The following is a 17,554-nucleotide window of genomic DNA, read 5'->3' as shown; positions in this document are numbered from 1 at the left end:
TTATTGACGCATAGTGGATAAAACTGAAACCAGATGAACCCAAAGCGCCCTGACCCTCGAGGTCGACGTGAAGCGCTCCACTTCCAGTACTTGTGCTTTTACAGGACAGCCAGAGAGGTAGATCTGGATGTTGGGCTCCTTAAATCCTTGAGTGTTGTAAATAGAAGAGAATGGGATGCACGCTGAAAAAGACAAAGGGGCAAGGTTATTCCAGTGAGAGAGGGGAGCAGCATCGCGCCGTGGAAAGAGTCCTAGCTGTTAAGATGGGGTTGATGGGGCCCAATGGGTGAAGATGCTGCCACCAAGCCTGATGACGAGGGTTTCATCCAGGAGACCCACGCGATTGTTTTGGGAAAAGCTGACATAAAACTGCCCCACCCACCCCCAGGAATGAGCTTTCTTAGGAGAGAGGGTCTCAGGACCAAGGGAGACATGACTCAGCCTTGAGGTAGGACAGCGTTAAGGGACACTATATTATATATCAGAGACAACATGATGAGGGCTTAAAGGTAAGAGAGGCTTCCTTTTAAAGTCTGGAACGGCACTGCACTGAGAGTAGGAGTAAGAAAGGAAGAGTGGGAGACATCTGACAGGGTGAGGGGAAGCCCAGGAAGAGCATGCAGAGAAATCCTCTAGACGGAGGAAAATAAAGGATGTCTGTCTCCTTTCCAGGGGCTGGAGAAAGTTTTACAGCCTGTGATTCAGTCTGGGATAACCTAGGCAACAAGAAAATAGAGGAGCCCGGTACTGGGCAGGACTATAAAGTAGGGGCTGTGAAGCCATCAGATAGCATGGTCTAACTCTGTCCCAGACCTCTGGGGGACATGGGATCTGGTCATGTAGACTGTGGGATCTGGTCACTTAGAGTCACCATTCTCCTACAATAAAAATAAAAATAAATCATAACTAAAATAAGTAAGCCTTGAGAAGCCCTCTCTTCCCAAACACTGCATCTCCAAGGAAGGAGGCCGCTCTCTGGTTGTTCATCACTCTGCTCTGCCAGCCAGCCCTGAGGAAGATTTGAGCCATCCATGGTCTGTCCTTACCTTCCTGAGCCGTGGGGTCTCCTGGAGATGCATCATACTCCACCTCCTCTCCCTCAAAGTGAAGTTCCCGGGTGTCGAGATTTTCTATCAGGTTGCTCATATCTGCGGCGATCTTCTGCAGTGTAGAAGTGTTCACCCGGGCCTCACTTTTTAGTGACATTCTAACTTCTGACAGGGTAAAAACAGAGGGGCTGGGAAAGAAGACAAGGCGTCACTCAGATACACTGGGCTGAGGAAATCCCTAGCTCAGGATTTGAAACCGGGTGTAGATAAAGCAGAAACAAACAAAGCAACTCTAGGTGAGGTGAGGGAATTACACAGAACCACTCTGCCCATCTTCCTGCATCACCTTCAGACAATTCCCACCAGGCAGGCTAATGTGGAGCAAAACAACCATGGAGAATAAAAAAGAATGCAACACTGCACGGAACAACATGCCAGCATTTCCCTCACTGTATTTTATGCATGTGAACAAGTGAGGAGAGTCGAGGGGGGAGGGGAGGGAGAGGGAGAGACTGGGGATGCTTTTGCAGAGAAGATATCCTTCCTTGTTTAATGAATAAGCTCAAATTAAGAGTACAAAGCAGCCTGGCATGGTGTGGTAGCCCACCCTTTAATCACAGCTTCTTAGAGACGGAGGCAGGCACAACTCTTTGAGTTTAAGGTCAGCCTAGTCTACTTAGTGAGTTCCAGGCTAGCCAGGGCCACATTAGGAAAACCCTGTCTAAGAAAGAAAGAAAGAAAGAAAGAAAGAAAGAAAGAAAGAAAGAAAGAAAGAAAGAAAGAAAGAAAGAAAGGAAGGAAGAAAGAAAGAGGGAGAGAAAGGAAAGGAGGGTGGGAGAAGAAAGGAAAGGAAAGGAAAGGCAAAATGAGAACAATGCATGTAAAATGTATAATACATGAGGAATAAGTTACACTCTCCTAAAGAAAATCAAGGGAATTTCCCACATCCAAATACGCAGAGGTAAACATCCTTTCTTATGCTTGATGAGACATCTGAGTGGGTATAGGAGCTTGTCCCCCAAGCCTCATGACCTGAGTTAGATCCTAGAACCCACACTGCAAAGATGAGCCCTGTCACCCAGAGGCCTCTCAGTAACAAAAAGAATAAAATGTTTATGGTAACATAACCTTTCTGTATTTTGTCTGGAGCTGGCTCCCTAGCAAAGTGCCCTGCCATCGAAGATGTGAGGCTTTGGCCATGACCTTGCATGAGTGGTGGAGTATGTGTCTTGAAAGGAAGCAGATTAATATACATGGTCCTAAAGACACCAGAGGTGCTGGGATTATTATTTCTCTCCCCCTTTCTAAGAAAGCCGGCTCTATTTCATCCTGACACCTAATAACGTGAGTCGTTGCACAACAGTGCCCAGGGAGGAGACTTCAGATGGATTTTATTTTTCGTTTAAAATATGGAGGGTTAAGCAATCAGCACTGCCGTTAGAGTTGAATGAAAAGTCCATATCGTCCAACATAGAAATCATCTGTGATACAGCCAGCCCTAAGCTGGGAATCTCACAGGGCTAACTCTTCTGCGCATGCCCATCTTCTACTGGAGCTCACAAACATTAAATTAGTACTCACTGTGTGTGAGAAGCAATGGCTGAAACTGTAAAACTGGGGCCTTTGAGACAGGTCAGCGAATAAAATCACTTGCCATTTAAGTCAGGCAAGCTGAGTTGAGCCTCTGGGTCCATGGTAGAAAAAGAGAACCAAGTCCTGGAAGTCATTCTCTGACCTCCACACGTGTCAGTGGCACATGCACCCATGCCTATATACTCACATGTGCGTACGTGCACACACACGTGCAAACACGTGCACACACATGCCCATATGCATACACACGTGTACTCACATGTGCACATACATACACATGTGCATACACACATAGGAAATGTGAGGATGAGTTAAAGACCACCTGCTGTGTGGTTTGGGGGGAAACAGCTACATAATCCCTAGTTCATCCTAGGCTGCCGCCAAGGTCTTGAACTTTCTGAGAAGAGAGTCCCCTGAGAGGAGGATTCCTGGCTGGATTCTCTCCTACAGGTTCTGTGGAGAGGCTGGGTGTGCCCTGTGGTCAGCTCATATGATAACACGTCACCAAAACCTAGACAGTGCTGTGTCTGGTAGAGACCTTGTTTGGAAATGCGGAGACAGGGTGGAGGAGGGAGGTTCTGTCTTGCCCTGTGCCCCATGTCTATGATTATTATACATCAGAGATCCCTGTGAACTGGCTACCAGCCTCTCATCTCTCTTTCTCTCTGTTGACTGTAAGGAAATTTAATCTGTTTTTTCACCTTACCATTGTCAAATTGTTGCCTGTGTCTCTTCCTTTCAACTCTCTCCCTCTCTCATATCCAAATTATCTTTCTAATTCTTGGAGATGTGCAAGTGCAGATATTCAGATGTGCCCCGAGGGGAGCCTCTGTAACCATTGACCATAGTGGCATGAAAGGAAATAATGTTTTCCTACAATTTAGTGTTCACTGGACAAAGCCATTTCAGTACTCGGCCTTGGGATCTTGGCTTCCTCCTCTACAAGTTTCATTCCCAAGGTCCTTTAACAATAAAACCTTAACTATGTATAAGAGATACCATAAAGCAGGTTAGCCTCCAAGACAATTTAACTAATTTAACCACCTTCAGGTCTCCAGGAATTACTCCATGTACTTTTGCATTTTAAATAAGACAGTGTGGGTGGACCGGTGCTTTCAGCCTAAATTACCTAATTAATGTTTTTCCAGCTTTCACTGGGGAGGCGCTGCCTTGGGGCCACAGTTAAAATATTTGTTTCCTTTTCTCCTAATCCAACAAAGAGCCACTTGTAAGATGCCAACATTAAGCCAAGTTTCCCATTATTTAAAAGACGAGGTAACGAGAAGAGGAAAGGAGATAAGGAAAACCAAGTCAGAAATTACATCATAGAGTTATTTGTTAATTTTTAAAGATTTTTAGAGATTTTTATTGATCGAATAGACTTATGATTTACTTTCCCAACTTTCTCAGCCTAGCCTTTCTTTTTTCTGGCAAAGTCCTAGGATATTTTTCTAAGTCTAATCATCACACAGAAACTAATCTAGATTCCGGGGTAAGTAGAAGAAAGGCATTGGCTTCAGCTAAAGTAAATGTCTCCTTTCCGGGTGAAAGCAAAGAAGCATGCTAACACATGGAACCTTAAGGAAAACCGAGGAAAGAAACTGAGAGTCAAAGATGAGAAGATTATTCAGTATAAAGCATCTATTGTAGGGTAAGCATAATTTTAGCACAACTTTGTTATTTGATTTTATTTATTTAATTTTGCTACTTGTAATTTACTTCAGAGGTATGACTGTGCTACGAAACTTAGGTATTTGTCCAAGGGCACTCAACTTGTGTCAGAGTCATCTCTGATATATTTACATATTTATCTTTCTTTACTTATGTGTACTTGTGCTTGTGAGCAATTGCATGTGAGCGTTTGAGGAGTCTAGAAGGCGTCAAATCCCCTGGGGCTGGAACACCAGCTGCCATGAGGTACCCCAAGTTGCTGCTGGGCACTGAACTCAGGTCTTATGCAGGAGTAGTACATGCTCAGTCTTAGTCAGAGCTCTACTGCTGTGAAGAGACACCATGACCTTGGCAACCCTTACAAGAGAAAGCATTACAGCTTCAGAGGTTCAGTCCGTTGTCAGCATGGCAGGGAGCATGGAGGCAAGCGAGGAGAGACATGGTTCTGGAGAAGGAGCAGAGTTCTACATTCAGATCCGCAGACCACAGGAGAAGAGAGCCACTGGGCCTGGCTTCGGCTTTTGAAACCTCTTTGGCCCAAGTCCAGTGACACACTTCCTCCAAGACCACAGTTCCCTTTGCCTCTCAAGCAGTGAGACTCCCCGATGACTAAGCCATTCTCATTCAAACCACCATAAGCCCCTAACCAGTGAAGGATCTCTTCTATGAAGGGCTGACTTTTAAAAGCAGATGTGACTGGTTCTAATACAGACTTAGTTACTGAGGTTCACAAGCATTGGTTTTACTTTACGGCTTGTATGACTAGAAATCCAATCTTTCCTATGAAGTCTGTGCTCTCTGACAATAGGACGTGTCCTCTAGTTTAAATGCCACACCTTGAGCAGGACTGTTTGAATCCCCAGTCACCATAGTAATGGAAACGTGTCAGGTCAGCTTCCCGAATTTCCCTGATTCATAAGACATTAGTCCAAGTGGATCAAGGACCTCTACATCAAACCAGACACACTCAAACTAATAGAAGAAAAAGTGGGGAAGCATCTCGAACACATGGGCACTAGAGAAAATTTCCTGAACAAAACACCAATGACTTATGCTCTAAGATCAAGAATTGACAAATGGGATCTCATAAAACTACAAAGCTTCTGTAAGGCAAAGGACACTGTGGTTAGGACAAAATGGCAACCAACAGATTGGGAAAAGATCTTTACCAATCCTACAACAGATAGAGGCCTTATATCCAAAATATACAAAGAACTCAAGAAGTTAGACCACAGGGAGTCAAATAACCCTATTAAAAAATGGGGTTCAAAGCTAAACAAAGAATTCACAGCTGAGGAATGTCGAATGGCTGAGAAACACCTAAAGAAATGTTCAACATCTTTAGTCATAAGGGAAATGCAAATCAAAACAACCCTGAGATTCTACCTCACACCAGTGAGAATGGCTAAGATCAAAACTCAGGTGACAGCAGATGCTGGCGAGGATGTGGAGAAAGAGGAACACTCCTCCATTGTTGGTGGGATTGCAGACTGGTAAAACCATTCTGGAAATCAGTCTGGAGGTTCCTCAGAAAATTGGACATTGAACTGCCTGAGGATCCAGCTATACCTCTCTTGGGCATATACCCAAAAGATGCCTCAACATATAAAAGAGACACGTGCTCCACTATGTTCATCGCAGCCTTATTTATAATAGCCAGAAGCTGGAAAGAACCCAGATGCCCTTCAACAGAGGAATGGATACAGAAAACATGGTATATCTACACAATGGAATATTACTCAGCTATCAAAAACAATGACTTTATGAAATTCATAGGCAAATGGATGGATCTGGAAAATATCATCCTGAGTGAGGTAACCCAATCACAGAAGAACACACATGGTATGCACTCATTGATAAGTGGCTATTAGCCCAAATGCTTGAATTGCCCTAGATGCCTAGAACAAATGAAACTCAAGACGGATGATCAAAATGTGAATGCTTCACTCCTTCTTTAGAAGGGGAACAAGAATACCCTTGGCAGGGAATAGGGAGGCAAAGATTAAAACAGAGGCAGAAGGAACACCCATTCAGAGCCTGTCCCACATGTGGCCCATACATATACAGCCATCCAATTAGACAAGATGGATGAAGCAAAGAAGTGCAGGCCAACAGGAACCGGATGTAGATCTCTCCTGAGAGACACAGCCAAAATAAAGCAAACACAGAGGCGAATGCCAGCAGCAAACCACTGAACTGAGAATAGGACCCCTATTGAAGGAATCAGAGAACATTGAAGGAATCAGAGAAAGGACTGAAAGAGCTTGAAGGGGTTCGAGACCCCATACGAACAACAATGCCAACCAACCAGAGCTTCCAGGGACTAAGCCACTACCAAAGACTATACATGGACTGACCCTGGACTCTGACCTCATAGGTAGCAATGAACATCCTAGTAAAAGCACCAGTGGAAGGGGAAGCCCTTGGTCCTGCCAAGACTGAACCCCGAGTGAACATAATTGTTGGAGGGAGGGCAGTAATGGGGGGAGGATGGGGAGGGGAACACCCATATAGAGGGGGAGGGGGAGGGGTTAGGGGGATGTTTGCCTGGAAACCAGGAAATGGAATAACATTCGAAATGTAAATAAGAAATACTCAAGTTAATAATAATAAAAAAAAAGACATTAAGAAATTTTAGGTGACCTAAAGGGTTCACAGATTTACACGTCTGATCATGAAGATTTTACCACTAACAGTAGGAAAATGAAGGCATGGTTTGAGCATCGTTGTCTTTATTGGGTTTTCCACATCATGCCATAAATTATTACCCCACAATTCTGTCGCTGGTATTAGTTTTCAAAATCAAACAGTGAGCTCATGGTTGTTCCTATGCTGTCAATTCTCCACTTATTAGTCGATGTGTTGTTTTAATTAAGGCAATCTATCTTGGAGCAAAGCAGTTGCCATGGTTACAGCCTGAGTTACCCAAGCACTGGATATGCCCACCTTCAGTGTTGGCATCTGAGATAATGTAGTTCCTTCTTTTATTTCTTTACAGTTGAAACTGTAGATAGCCCTTCTTTCCCCTCCCCACTACTCTGTACCAAGAAGAGATGATGCCAGCAGACAGGTAAGAGCTCCTGGATTGTGATTCTGTTGCATGTGTATCTGGGAGGTAAACAGGGTTCTTTTCCATTCCTTTTGTTTTCTCTGATTTTGGATACCAGAATCAAAGCTCCTTGCAGCAAGTATTTTAATAACCTCACCATTCAGTGAAGGAGGCAGAGGACTAGGGCTTTCTTTCACACTTTCAACAGGACTGGGAACAAGAACAGGAATTTTCCTTCTCACATAATAATGCATACTAGCTAAAGTGACAGTAACATTGCCAGCGGCAGTCACTGATGATACAGTAGACATTAGCATTGGTTAACATTTGCTAAGAATGACCTACATGCCAGGCGTTGTATACAAAGATACCAATTCCACAACCATCTCGGGAGCTGGGTCCCGCTAGCAGCCATACCAGCCTAGAAAAGAGAGGATACCTGCAGAGGGTCCCATGAACAGGAAGTGAGGAAGCCAACCTTCTAACTCCAGAGTTCAGCTAACAAACCGTCCATGGCTAGAGGTGGGGGAGGGAAGGCCACCGGGAGACTCTTAGAATATGATTAAATATATCATACACATCATATGAAAAAATTAATTAAAAAATGCAAACATAATTTTAAGAGGGAATTATAACATCAAAACCTCTAGTACTGCATTCTTTGAAGACAATTATGTCTTGGTTTCTACTTCCTTTGTAAGTGACTATGCCGTAACCATGTCTCCCTTGTGATATTTGTGCTTAGCCAGAGAAATCAGCATAACAGATTTCAAAGCCAAAAACCCAAATCTTAACTACAGATGTGAATTATATAATCAGACCACTGAAAGAAACATTAATTAATGGGGATTGTGGTTTCCCATAGTTCACGATGACAGAACCACCCTCATCACAGAGCTCTCTCTGATCGCAGAAAAGTTGCTATTATGGGATAGAGTTGGTGCTCTCTAAAGCATAAAAAATCACAACCGAAAACTGACTGAAATCTCTAGTGATGCAGGAAGCCTTGAATAAATATTTTTTGAGTTTAACTGACTTTAAATAAAGTAGTGGAATATTTTACCTTCTAAACTATATATTTTGAGAAAATAAAACATGGTGGGTTTCTTTTTTTTTAAGCTTTTAACGTTTTCTTTGACCTTAGATTTTTAAGAATTTCACATCCACGAATGAATATATCAGCAGGAAACCCTGTTATGTTCCTTCACCATAAAAATTAAATGTCGGAGGCTGGAGAGAGGGCTCAGTGGTTGCTCTTCTGAAGAGCCTGGTTTCAACTCTCAGCACCCACTTAGCCGCTCACAACCATCTACAACTCCAGTTCCGGTGGATCAGACGCCCTCTCCTGGCCTCCACAGGCACTGCAAGCATGCAGTTTCACAGACCTGCATTCAGGCAAAATATCCATACACATAAAATAACAAAATAAAAACCTTAAATATTGAATTAAATGTCAGAAGTACAAGGAAAGGTCAGATGACCATGACGGTTCTGTCCTTACTGTCAGAGACTGGCCAACAGTCAACTCCAGAATGTCAGTGTCACCTTTGTGAACTGCAGTGCCACTCCTAGATGAGGAAGCCATGACAGGGAGGTGCACCTACAGGTAAAGGTGACCCTGGTTGCTGGTGCGCCCTGTAGCTCAGCAAAGAGGTCTGTATAGAGACGCTTGCTTAGTTGTGGAAGTCTTCAAGGCTGCCTTGCTAGGCAGTGTCCTGTCTTACTCTACTTAGTTTCCCGAAGAAACAAGCTATTTCACAGCTGGCTGGGCCACTCAGAGAATGCATCTGCCTCTTGGCCAAGCCTTCTGACTTTTGGACTATAGCACACAAATGGTAAAGAAATCAGTTAGCTTCCCGTTGTAAAGCACAACTGTAGATGGCTTATCCAGGACGACACCACCCATCAGCCTCCCTGGCCCAGCTGTTCATGCAATTCTTCCTTGGTCCTGAAATGGAACTGCCCATGTGTTTTCCAAGTGTGCCCTTGACAAGATTTGAAATTATCTGGGAGGCGAGCCTCCAGATGCACCTGTGAGGACTTCTTGGTAGAATTAACTGGGGTCTGAAGACCCACCCTAAATGTAAGTGGCAGTGTGGTGGTTTGAATGGAAATAGTCTGCCTAGGCTCATAGGTAGTATGAGCTCAATTGGGTGGAACTATTAGGAGGCGTGGCCTTGTCAGAGTGGGTGTGGCCTGTTGGAGTGGGTATGGCCTCATTGAAGTAGGTGTGGCCTCTTGGAGTGGGTGTGGCCTTGTTGAAGTAGGTGTGGCCTTGTTGGGGGAAGTTTATCACTGGGCAGCAAGCTTTGAGGTTTCAGATGATCAAGTCAGGCCCAGTCTTACTCTCTTCCTGCTGCCTGCTGATCCTGATTTAGAACTCTTAGCTACCACTCTAGCAACATGTCTGCCGGTGACCATCATGCTTCCCACTGTGATGATAATGAACTAAGCCTCTGAACTGTACACCAGCCCCAATCAAATGTTTTCCTTTATAGGAGTTGTCATGATCAAGGAGTCTCTTCACAGCACCAACACACATGCTGGAGTCCTGGACTGATTAGAGAAGAAACCAGGATGATCTCTCTTCTCCCTGACAACAGACACAGTGTGACCAGTCACCTCAAACTCCTACCTCCATGCTTTTACTACCAGGATGGTCTATACCTCCCTTAAGTTGCTTCTACCAAGCATCTGCCACAGCATGGAAAGGTAACTAACATGGGAGCCCAGTAGCCTTTGTGCCTTTTGTGACATGTCTGAGCCTAAAGCCCCATGAAAAATGCACAGCTGTTCATACACACTGTGTCCCATATGTTTTCCTGGGCCCATGAACATCCTTCTGTAATGAGCACATTATAAAAGCTCTGTCCACTGAACTGCAGTCACATTTAGATGGCAGACACAGCTATCCAATGCAGGAGATTGGAGACATTCCTGGGGGAAATAGGGCAATGCTGTGACCAGTCAGATCTCACAGAAAAGATGCTCAATGATTATTTCATATTAGCTGAAGTCAGTGAGCTGTCCACAGAGAACCTGCCATCTACAGGCCACACAGGAATGTCTTCCTCTTAAACTGCAGAGGCTCTCAGATGCAAAGACCTCCTGTTACAAAAGGCCCCGAGAAGATAGCACGAATGGCATGGCTCATTGGCGGCCAGCACTGAGAATTGCTATGGGAACTTAGTGCACCAAACTTTGGCCGAGAGCTCCTCCTGCAACCTGCCAAGTGGTCCCGGCAACAGCTTCACAGACAAGCTGGTCCAGGTGACAGTCAGGAGGTGGGGACACCAGCTAGCAGCTGAGGTCTGGCTGACCTGAAAGCCACAGGCCTGTTCCACCTGGGTCCTGCACTTTCGACCATACCTCGAAGAGCAGAGGCTATAACACGGAACCACACATCCCTCCCCTGCCCAGTTCTGTGTGCACGTCTTGCTATTCTGGAGGGTCGAAAGTCTGGTTTCCAAGCACTATCTTCCCTCAGCATTCACAATCAAATCAGATGTTGGGAACCCAGAACAATCTTCCTTCACTTTCCTTTCCAGGCTTCATGGTAAACCCTTCATAGGACATATCCAACAATGCTACGATTTTCTCCCAAAGGTGTCAAGGCCAGAGAAGATGGTGATAAGTAACCTCAACATCGGAGAAGACAGAGAACATACAATTTCTCTCACACAGCTAATGACACAAACAAACCAACAGAAAACCTAGAACCTAGAAAAGGCCTTGACATGTTTCATTTTCTATTTCTTTTTCCTTTGAGATTTTTTTTTTATTTCATGTGTCAGTGTTTGCCTGAATATATGTCTGTGGACCATAAGTACACAGTGCCCAGAGAGGCCGGAAAGGGGCATCAGAGGCCTTGTGCCTGGAGTTACAGACAGTTGTGAACCACGATGTGGGTGCTGCTCTTGCCCAATGAGCCATCTCTCCAGATCCATAGTTAATTCCCCATTAGCAAGTCTCACTGGTATTGTATCTCATTTACATGCTGATGAAAATGGTCCCTGACAACCTTTATCAACATTGACCCCAGGCAACCAGGGCAGCTTTCTGACATAGAAGCAGCAATCAGTTCCCACAGATACCATTGAGCCCTAGAGGCAGGAAAAAAAGATGCTTTCTGATTCACCCCCAAATTTCCCTAAATTTGTGGACCTCCCTGGGTGGTCTTCTGACCATCCATTTTGCCTGACAAGAGCTTTCCTATGCATTTCATCTGGTGTATCCTAGGGCTCAGTATTCCCTTCCTTGTAGCTATTTCTAGACTGTCTCAGCTCTTTGCTTCCCGAGGCACATCCAACTGTCATGGGAAAAATGTTATCTACGTTCACTGAAGTCCTATTCTGTGCCAACCATGGCAGTGTGAGCAACATGCATCAAACACACTCCTTATTCATCTCTCAAGGCAGGTCAAGAGTGGAACGGGGAGTCACCAGTACACCAGAGCTTCACACTTCTGCGTGAGTGGCCTCTGAGGTCCTGCTTGCTTCCTGAGAAGCAAGATCCTGTCATACAGAGGCAGTCCATACAGATCCTGGTCACAGTTGGCCTTATGTCCTCTTACAAGGTTTCAGGTTTCTTCACTTGCCTCAGTAGTGGAGGTTGGGATTCTGCACTGTCTCCAAACACTCAACACAAGAGTTCCACTGACCCACACAGACCCTCCACAGTCCCTGGTCCTGGAGTCCAGGAAACGACTACCTGGGAAGCATGGAGGGAGTCCCACTCCCTGAGGAGTTCTGACCAATGGCAGGCGGAGCCTCTTCTATACCCATCCTTATCCTGACGTAGAGATGCACACTGGTGCCCTGAAGTGGTTCTACAAGGAAGGAGCCTTTAAGAATGAGTAATTGACTGCTGCTTTGTGAATATGGAGGTCAGCACAGCAGCCAGCATCTTGCTTTTCTCCTGGTTGTTCTTCTTGTCTCTTTTCCTTCTATTCTGGTTGCTCTGGAGTTATGGCACTCCCCATAAAGCCCACTGTGCATCCTCACCTCAGGCAGGAGGTATATGCTAGCACCAGACTGTCGACACCCAATAGTTTTCCATTGAACCATCCTGCCCTACACAGAAGCCCTTATGGCAGTGACCAGAGGAAGAAAATTTGCATCTGGCTGGTGCTGCAGGGAGCGGGGATCCCAGCCCTTTGCAGGCCTGAGCTTAGTCTTTCCCTACAGTCCACCTGTGACTCTTTTCAGAGGTAAGGAAACTGGGGGCAGAGACAAGGTAAGTGGTTCACTTGAGGTCACCACCACTCGAATCAACTACCTAATTGGTTTTTCTTTATGCCTTGACTAGTTCTGGGCAAAGTGACTTCAGTGCTCTGCATCTTCATCTAAAAACTGAAGCGGTTGCTAACTATGGTGGTATAAGCCTATGAGCCAAGCACTAGGAAGGCGAAGGCAGGAAGATCACTGTGAGTTCAAGGCCAGACTGGGCAACACAGTCAAACACTCTTCCCCCCTTCCCCCTCCCTCACACAAACACGCAAACTCACCATCATATTGTACGTGTGTATGCATGTGTGAAAGCAATTGGCAATGAAAAACTATGTTCAAGTGTGTTGGGAGCGTGGCAGCAGGCAGGTAGGCATGACCCTGAAGCCGTGGCTAAGAGCTTGCATCCTGAGGCACAAACATCAAAAAACCTAACTGGATAGGGCTTGGGCTTTTGAAACATTGCAACTCATCCACAGTGACAGACCTTCTGCAACAAGGCCACACCTGCGGATCCTTCCCAAACAGTTCCACCAAGTGAGACCCAAGCATTCAAACACATGAGCCTACGGCGGCCACTGTCACTCGGATGACCCAAGCATTCAAACACATGAGCCTACGGCGGCCACTGTCACTCGGATGACCCAAGCATTCAAACACATGAGCCTACGGCGGCCACTGTCACTCGGATGACCCAAGCATTCAAACACATGAGCCTACGGCGGCCACTGTCACTCGGATGACCCAAGCATTCAAACACATGAGCCTACGGCGGCCACTGTCACTCGGATGACCCAAGCATTCAAACACATGAGCCTATGGCGGCCACTGTCACTCGGATGACCCAACAAGTAAATACTCAACTTATGATGACTTAGAATCGAGATTCACACAGTGTTTTTCAAGAAAGGGTAGGGATTGCACATGAGTTAATGGGGAAAATACTTTACTTTTGTGAAAAAAGTTATACTAATAAGCAAGGCGATATGAATACATCAACAAGGTAAACTGAGATCACCGATGTTTTAGTGGATGAAACAAATATATCCCCCAAGACACAAATAGCATTCACCCACATTACGATGACGTAAAGAAATATTTCCTTTCTGTGACTCAGAAAAATCGAGGAAAAGTTTTTTCATGATCATGGACGGGGTTTCCTTTAGTAAAGCACAGATGACGAAGGAAACACCAAGGATGGTGGTGACAACGGCCAAAGTAGCTCCTGCCACCTGTATCACCCTGGCCCAGCCTTGGCAGCCAGGGTCTGGTTGATATCATAGAGAAAGCTGTATAGATCTGAGGGATACTCCCCTGTGCAGCCCAAGCACTGGCCCTACCACATGTCTGACCAAGAGAAAACAGTTCCGTACAACTTCAATACCAGTAGCCACTGAGCTCCGGGAGAACCCAGGGGTGCGAGGACTTGCGAGCCACACTCCAGAGCCTGGCTCTACAGGACTGAGCCAAGTGTGAAATTTTCATTTTCTTACTCCTTAAAAAGCTTACGCTGTTGAGGAAAGAAAAATAAGAAACGCATGCATACACATAAGATAAAGGGGTGGGGCTGTATTCCAGTTTGGTTGGTTAGTTAGCTGCTGAGATTTTTTTTTTTTAAGGCAGGGTCTCAGGTAACCCAGGCTACCCTTGAACTCCTGATGCTCCTGACTCCACCCGAAAAGTGCTGGGATGACAGGCCTGGAGGAGGTCTTGAACTATTTCCACTATGGTTGCTTTCTTTCCTTAAGCGATTAGCTGTAAGAACTTGATTCTCTTGTATAGACTATCAACCAAAAATGTTCCCAGGTATCTAAAATCTGTCTCCACATGAGGAAACGGACACACAGCCCACACTGTAATAAGCAAGGGTAACAGAGAGCACTTTCTGTGACCCTGCAGGTTCACCTGCCGGCCATGTGCAAACACACATGCACAGCCTCTCCCAGGCATGCTCAGCGCTAATTAGCTCTCAACATGATTCCCAAGGGTGAAAAAACACAGAAACACATCTATTTAAGCTCCTTGAGGCAATATAGAAACCATCCACGATTATTAAATAAAATTTAAGAACAACAAAAAGAATAAACAAGTAGAGAGAGCATCAGAAATGAAAGTCCAGATGCTCAAAAACTGGGGGGTCTTGGATCCTTGCTGTTCAGTGTTAATTTTCTGCTTTGAGTTCCATAGAGTATCCACAAAACTGGATAATATTAAAACTTAGATATAATAAAAATAAACAGGTCGGACTTATCTTCTAAAATAAGTTTCAAGAATTGCAAGACTGTAAAGACATAGTAAAACAAATGGGAAACATACAGATCCCAGAGTCAGGTGTATAAATACGAGTATCTTGTTTAGAGCATGCCGGAGAGCACAGCTGAGATGAGACCCTTCAGTCAGATGCTAAAGCTGACAACTCCTAAGGAAATATTAAGCTAAATTAGATCGCTCCCTCAGATTTCCCATGGTAATACTTCCAGATTGCAGTCCTTTGTATAGACAACATGTGTTTCGTATTAAAAGCCTAAATGTACTCAACAGTATTCTAAAGCTTTGAAGTGAAATATAAAAGAATTGCTATCAGGACCTTAAAAGAAGGGACACTGACATAACACAAAAAAATACAAACCAAAACCAGGATGCAGATTTATGCCTTTAATCCAGCAGTCAGGCAAAAAAAGGCAGAAGAACTGTCGCAAATTTAAGCCTAGCCTGAGCTATAGAACACAACCATGTCTCCGGAAAAAAAAAATCAACCAAACAAACAAACCAATAAGAAAATCACCAGGGAAATGCTGAGAAATTCAACAATGCGGAAATTTAAACCTTTAATAGATAGACTCTATATATATTGAATAAAGTGAATCCCAGATTGAGAGAAAATATATAAAAATAACTTCAACAAATATGAAAGAAAAAGATTCGGAGATAACAGAAGCATGTTTGGGTACACGCAAGTGTAGAATAATAGCCCTTTTCTTTGTATTCTCAATGAATCAAGAGAGGCCATTTCACCCCAGTGGACTGCTAAGCTTTTGCAAGCCCACTGCTATTGTATGCTGCGGAGGAAACGAAACTCTCACTGCTGCTGGCCAGAGCAGCAGCTGACACCACCTTTCTGAAGCAACATGGTGGCTGCTGGCAAACTTAGAGATGGCGCAACCTACTGTCATGCAAGTCTTCCCCTAAGCACAGTCAGGACTTCTCTTCCACGAGGGCATGACAGTATATTCAAATGGGCTCTGAGACATCTCAAAACAAAGGACTCTGGATAAATAAAGCACACAATCACAAGAGTAAATTAAACTACTTTAAGGTCAACCATGGTAGCACGTGGATATAATCCTGTACCCGAGCAGGAGGAGTGTGGTGATCAGAAGTTCAAGATCATCCTCAGTTATACAGACCCTGGAGTCCATCCCAGGCCATAGGCTACGCTGCCATTAAAAAACGAATAAAGGTGTGCGTAGGAGGCAAAAGCAGGTAGAGCTCTTCAAGTTCAGGACCAGCTTTGTCTACATAGTGCGTTCTAGGTCAGCCTGAGCCATATAATACAGACTCACAGTGTATGGGAGTTTATATATGTATATAAACATATAAACACAGTAGTCAAAGTTTTAGAATACTGTTGTGTACATTTAGACTTTTAATACCAAACACATGTTGTCTATACAAAGGACTACAATCTGTGTGTACACACACACACACACACACACACACACATATACATATATATATACACACACACATATATATGTATATATATATGTATATATATCGAAAACTATTCAGAGCAAGAAATGAAGATATCAAGATTATGGTTAAACCAGGTGTGGCAGCATACACCTATAATCCCAGCACTTAGATGGCAGAGACAGGAGGATTACTCCTAAGGTATTTTGTCACAACAACAAAAGTAACTCTAGACAGCAATAGTGAAACAATAAAGACAAAGTGACGCCTCCAGCTTGACAGTGACTAGTGAGCAGTGTGCACTCCCAGAGCAGCTCAGAACATCGCACTGGTGTGAGGGAGAGTGTGTGCCCCTAGGGCAGTGAGCACAGCTATTTCCAGGTCCGAGTAATGACTACCCAGGTGAGTGATGTGCCACCACTCCTCACACTGTCCCTGGTGGCCTGATCCGCCCCATCACCCTCTTACTTCCTATCACATACCACCCCTCCTCCCTTGTCTGCCAGATGACACCTTCTAAGCTCCCCCTAAAGCTTTCTGCTTTTCTCTCATTCACTCTGCAAAAGCAAGAGACAATGTGTCTGTCCGCAACACTTCATGGTGGAGCTCAGGAAGTCTAAGTCTTTGATGGCACCTATACCTTTATGTAGGACATGCCTTGCCTCTTCTGTGAACTCTGGGGGTGTGGGCAGCTGGATCACCCCCCCCAAAGGTGTTCATAGTAAGCAGTTTTATTCTGAATCAAATATACTAGTCGGTTGAAAGGTAAGACATCGGAATCTACAGTTTACCATCTCCTCAGCGTCCTATTCATCCTTACACTAACTAGGCTTATTCACAGCCAATGTGCAGACTGCATGCTCATCTGGCTCCTAGTTTTGACTCTATCATTTACTGGGTCTCGAACTTCTGAACCTGACTGCTTTTACTACAGGCGTGAGCCACACCTGGTTTATGTAACACTAAAGATAGGACCCCGAGCCTTCCACATGCTAGGCTAGCATTCTCCCAACTAGGCTGACCTAGCAGTGGTGGAACTGTAACCTTTTACTTCCCTTATAGTATACTGCAATAAGTTTTATATTATTTTACATGTAGAATACCATATTACTCTTATGTCACATATTATATTGTCTTTCATAATCTCTCTGAACTTTGGATTTTCTTTTTATCTTATGATAACTTTACCTCATAGAATGGTGGAATAGTACATATGAAATACTTCGCCCTGACACGAAGTATGATGTCACACAGGTCAGTGTTATTAACAGTTC

The 17,554-nt window shown here is 44.5% G+C and overlaps 1 protein-coding gene across 4 annotated transcripts in view; it reads right to left on the bottom strand.

Annotated features, from left to right (window-relative positions):
- Pld1 (phospholipase D1) overlaps positions 1 to 17,554 on the bottom strand; it is a 198,038-nt gene that overhangs the window by 108,877 nt on the left and 71,607 nt on the right. For all 4 annotated transcript variants that reach the window (XM_006232206.5, XM_063281317.1, NM_001399082.1 and 1 more), the window contains 2 exons: positions 1,047 to 1,237; positions 55 to 182 (listed from right to left, as the gene is read on the bottom strand). In XM_006232206.5, the coding sequence (XP_006232268.1) occupies positions 55 to 182; positions 1,047 to 1,206 (288 nt within the window). In that variant the 5' untranslated portion in view covers positions 1,207 to 1,237. The remainder of the gene's footprint in view (positions 1 to 54; positions 183 to 1,046; positions 1,238 to 17,554) is intronic.

Source organism: Rattus norvegicus, chromosome 2, assembly GCF_036323735.1.
Source record: "Rattus norvegicus strain BN/NHsdMcwi chromosome 2, GRCr8, whole genome shotgun sequence".
Taxonomy (NCBI): domain Eukaryota; kingdom Metazoa; phylum Chordata; class Mammalia; order Rodentia; family Muridae; genus Rattus; species Rattus norvegicus.
This window is presented reverse-complemented; position numbering and strand designations above follow the sequence as displayed.